The sequence below is a fragment of the Tupaia chinensis genome, unplaced genomic scaffold (assembly GCF_000334495.1).
Source record: "Tupaia chinensis unplaced genomic scaffold, TupChi_1.0 Scaffold141320_1, whole genome shotgun sequence".
Classification (NCBI taxonomy): Eukaryota; Metazoa; Chordata; class Mammalia; order Scandentia; family Tupaiidae; genus Tupaia; species Tupaia belangeri.
The window spans coordinates 347,580-351,591 of NW_006201183.1; the positions used below are offsets into that span (position 1 = coordinate 347,580).

Here is a 4,012-nt window from a genome sequence, read left to right on the forward strand (position 1 = left end):
GCCCCAGATCCTGGGCATGAGCATGCCGCTGTGCTCAGGGAGGTCTCCACGTGGGATGGCCTTGCTGAGCCTCCTGTTACCGCTGTGACACAGTCTGGGCCCAGCCCTCTTTTCTTAGAAGGACCAGTCTCTGGGATGAGGACCCACCCGAATGGCCTCATTTTAATTTAATTACCTCTTTAATGACAGCTTCTCAAATACAGTTAGTTCTGAGGAACTGGGGTTGGGCTTCGGCCTGTGCATTTGGGGGAGACATAACACAGTACTCCCTCAACACCAGGGAGTACGAATTTTCTTCCAGGGAGTCGGGGCAGGTAAGGTGAGCTCGGGGGAGAGGCAAAACCTGTGGTTCTGCTCTCATTTCTGCCTCTGCAGATACTGGGCTAACCTGAAGTTATGGTTTAAGCAGAAGATCAGCAAAGAAGAGTTTGACCTTGAAGCTCACAGACTTCTTACACAGGACAATGGTAAACCGATGACCGGGACTTATTTTCCTGTCCTCAAGTTTCCCCAGATTTGCAATACGTTAAACTCTTTGTACTGTTTGGAAAGTGAAAATTTGGGTTTCAGCGATGTAAAGTTGTGTTCATAATGTGGATATTTAAAGAGTGGCAGAGTAGGGGACAGAGGGACCATCCACACCCCTGCAAACCGAAGTCGTGGTCGCCTCGTGTGCAAGTGCTGGCTCTGACTGTGACGTCTTCCCTTTTTCAGTCCATTCTCACAACGACTTCCTCCTGGCCATTCTGACGCGCTGTCAGATCTTGGTTTCTACACCAGGTGAGTGGGAATCCTGCTAGTGCGTGTCACTCTGCAAAGCCAGGGAGCGAGGCTTGGCTTCCCTAACAGACAGTGGGTGTTTGCATACGACATGTTCTTTGAACTGCTCAGGAGAAACATTTCATTAGGAGGTACAAATTCTTTTACAGAACCGTTTTACAACATAGATGAATTCCTTCTTACGCGATGGGACTTCCAAAAGGTTGTGGAAAATGGAATGTGTGTTAAAGGAAAAATAAACCAGTGAATTTAATAGAATAGAGGGTTTTTTTGTTTGTTTTTTGTTTTTTTGAGAGGTTTTTGCTATAGGGCCCGTGTGCTCACCAGAAAGACAGGAAGAACAGAGAAAGCGAGAAATCGCCCCCCCCAGGGGGAAATGGCCACACCGCAATCCCTTCTCCTCCATTCTCCTCTCAGGATCTTGGGCACGCACGCACACGTGCCCGGCATGAGTTTAAGCCACCGGGTCCGGGAGTCAAAGCATGGTCAACTACATGGGAGTCCAGCAACATAGCCATTACGCCAACTGCTGGTCCCTAGTATAGAGTTTTAATAGAGCAACTCCGAACATGGTTTAAATTGGGCCGTTGTCCCCAGACTTTTGGATAACTCATGGCAACTCGGCATTGAACTTGGCAGAGCAGGAAAGTGCGGAAAAAACGTAAGTGAGGGAGTGAAGTAGAGAAATTATTGTTACATTTTGAAGTGTATCTGCATTAACATGGTTTATAGGGTGTGATGCCTGACTGAAGCCTAGCTACTCTGATTGGCTGTAACCTAGCAACCAGCACAGAAAAACAGCCTAACATGTAGGATTTGGGCTTATCCATAGGAGTCAGAGCGTGGGAGTACAGCGGCTGCCTTAGGCCAAAATAGGTTAACTTAACAATCCTCCCGTTTTGGTCAGGCTCTCAAATATTTGAGAGATTGGCCAAAACTTGGGGCATTTGTGCTCCTCTCGGTCACCATTATAAATGATGTGTTTTTTTGCTTTCAGCGTAGAATTCAGAAGGGATTTTTTTTGGTCTTTAGCATGGAATTTACAGGTCTCGATATTACACAAGTCGAACCTGATCTCATGCAGGTCAAACACGTCTCTTTTGCGCTTTTATGGATCTGGCTGAAATGACCATTTAGCATTTGATGGATGGCTGCTTATGACACTTTTAACTGGAGCGGACAGAGTGCGCCGGGAGGACCAGAGTGACACTGAGGTGTGCCCCTCAGCAAACGTTCCTGTGAGACAAGCCCATGGGAGTTCACACAGGGTCAGGGTCGGGCCTCAGGGTCGGTTTAACAGTATTTGAGCCTAGTTGTCTGGAGTGTGATGATACTCGAGGACCGCAGTTCTTCGTAAGGTGGTCTGATGAAGACGGTCCTTTGTTGTTGGTCTAGTAAGACAAGTCATAACAGCGTGGAGGCCTACTAAAAAATACAAAGCTTCAGCACCCCTGAAAAGCCCAAACCTGCCATTTAGGACACCTGTAACCTGATTATCAGTTGTACCTGGAAGCACATCACCTTTCTGTATCCTTTTTTTTTCCCTTATTTTTATTTATTTTTTGGAGAGGTCTTTGCCGTAGGGCGCGTGCGCTCGCCAGAGAGACAGAGAGACAGAAAGTGAGAAATCCCCCCCCAGGGGGGATGGCCATGCCGCAGTCCCTTCTCCTCCATTCTCCTCTCGGGATCTTGGGCACGCACGCACATGCACCCGGCGTGAGTGTAAGCCACTGGCTCTAGGACTTGACCCGCGGTCGACTACATTGGAGTCCAGTGACATAGCCATTACGCCCACTGCTGGTCCCCATCTGTTCTGTATTCTCGGAAGACTCTTTTAGTATACGTGGTGGCCGAGTCTAAGGAAGCAGCAGTATCAGCCACTTCTTTAACGAAACCTTTTTTGGTACTAAAGTCAGGAGAGTGGTAGGTACACTGTTCAGTTTAGTTTAGTATTAAAATAAGCCCCAAACTTGAAAAAAAGGACATCTAAAGCCGGACGATATTTTATTAATGTTTTCTTAAACTTGTATGTTAATCATTCACCTTTTGGAGGATGGCTTTTACCCACCCGTACCTCCAGGACGTCATATTGAATATAACTTGAAGATTTTCTCCAGTTCATGGATAAGCTTTAAATACAGCCAATATCTCAATATCACCAAAAGTAAATATTCCGAAATCTTTTCCACATTAGTCTCTAAACTTAACAACTGCTCTGGCTTTGTGTTCGGACAAAAATTTAAATTAAAGTTAGCCACTGATTATGGCCCCATGGATTCCCTGTGGGGAAGAGGAAAGAATGAAGACAATAGGAATTGAGATTTAAAAAAACGAACCGACTTAAAGTTTCCATGATGGCAGAGAAGCCTTGATCCGTGATTCTGGGGCATAGCTGCCCATGCGCAAGAGGTCTGTTTCAGAAGAAAGTTTTTTGGTCAGTTTTACCATAAAGTCTTCAACAGATGCACAGTTTTGAACATCTAAAGTAGCTCCTCAGAGTTGTGAACGCAGAGTTCTCTGCTGCCGTGAGGGTGGTGAGAACTTGGTGCGATGTCTTCCAGCAGGGCCCACAGGCAGCCCTTCCGTCTTAGCCTTTTCAGAAGACCCCTCCTGTGGGCCGCGGATTGATCGTCTTCACCCAGAGAATTACACACAGCATTTTTTATCTGATGAACAAATTCTTCGGCATAATGCATCCGAGCCTGGCAGAGTTTAGCTGCCTCAGGTCTGTGTACAAAGGTCTCATGAGAGAAACACATTTTCTCGTAACCTTTTGACTACTGTTAGAACATTCCTGTCCTTTAGGGAAGAGTCTCTACACAACTAAAAATATGTAATGAAAATGACAATGCGTGACATTACTTTATAATATGTAAACAGTATATCAGATAGCAGAAATGTACCTGCAGTTTTTTCCTGGCTTTTCAATAGCAGGTTGACGAACTGAACACTGGCTAGAAGAAGTTGTAGCAGTTTTAGAGCAGTTACTATACCATACTACCATATACATGATCCATTCTTAAAAATCTGGATCATTTTCTCTATTTTGTGAGTCATGGAGTATAGAGGCTTTATTTATTTATTTATTTATTTATTTATTTATTTATAGGTTTTTGCTATAGGGCGCGTGCGCTCACCAGAAAGACAGAGAGAAACAGAGAGACAGAAAGTGAGAAATCATCCCCTGGGGGGATGGCCATGCCACAGTCCCTTCTCCTCTTGGGATCTTTTT

General features: G+C 45.3%; 1 protein-coding gene across 1 annotated transcript in view; it reads left to right on the plus strand.

The window, feature by feature from the left end:
- Nucleotides 1-375: 375 nt before the first annotated feature.
- Nucleotides 376-4,012, plus strand: part of TADA1 (transcriptional adaptor 1) — a gene marked incomplete at its 5' end in the record, with an annotated part of 25,002 nt that continues 21,365 nt past the window's right edge. Inside the window, 2 exon segments of the mRNA XM_014581942.2 lie at nt 376-467; nt 715-780. Of these exon segments, the coding sequence (XP_014437428.1) occupies nt 376-467; nt 715-780 (158 nt within the window).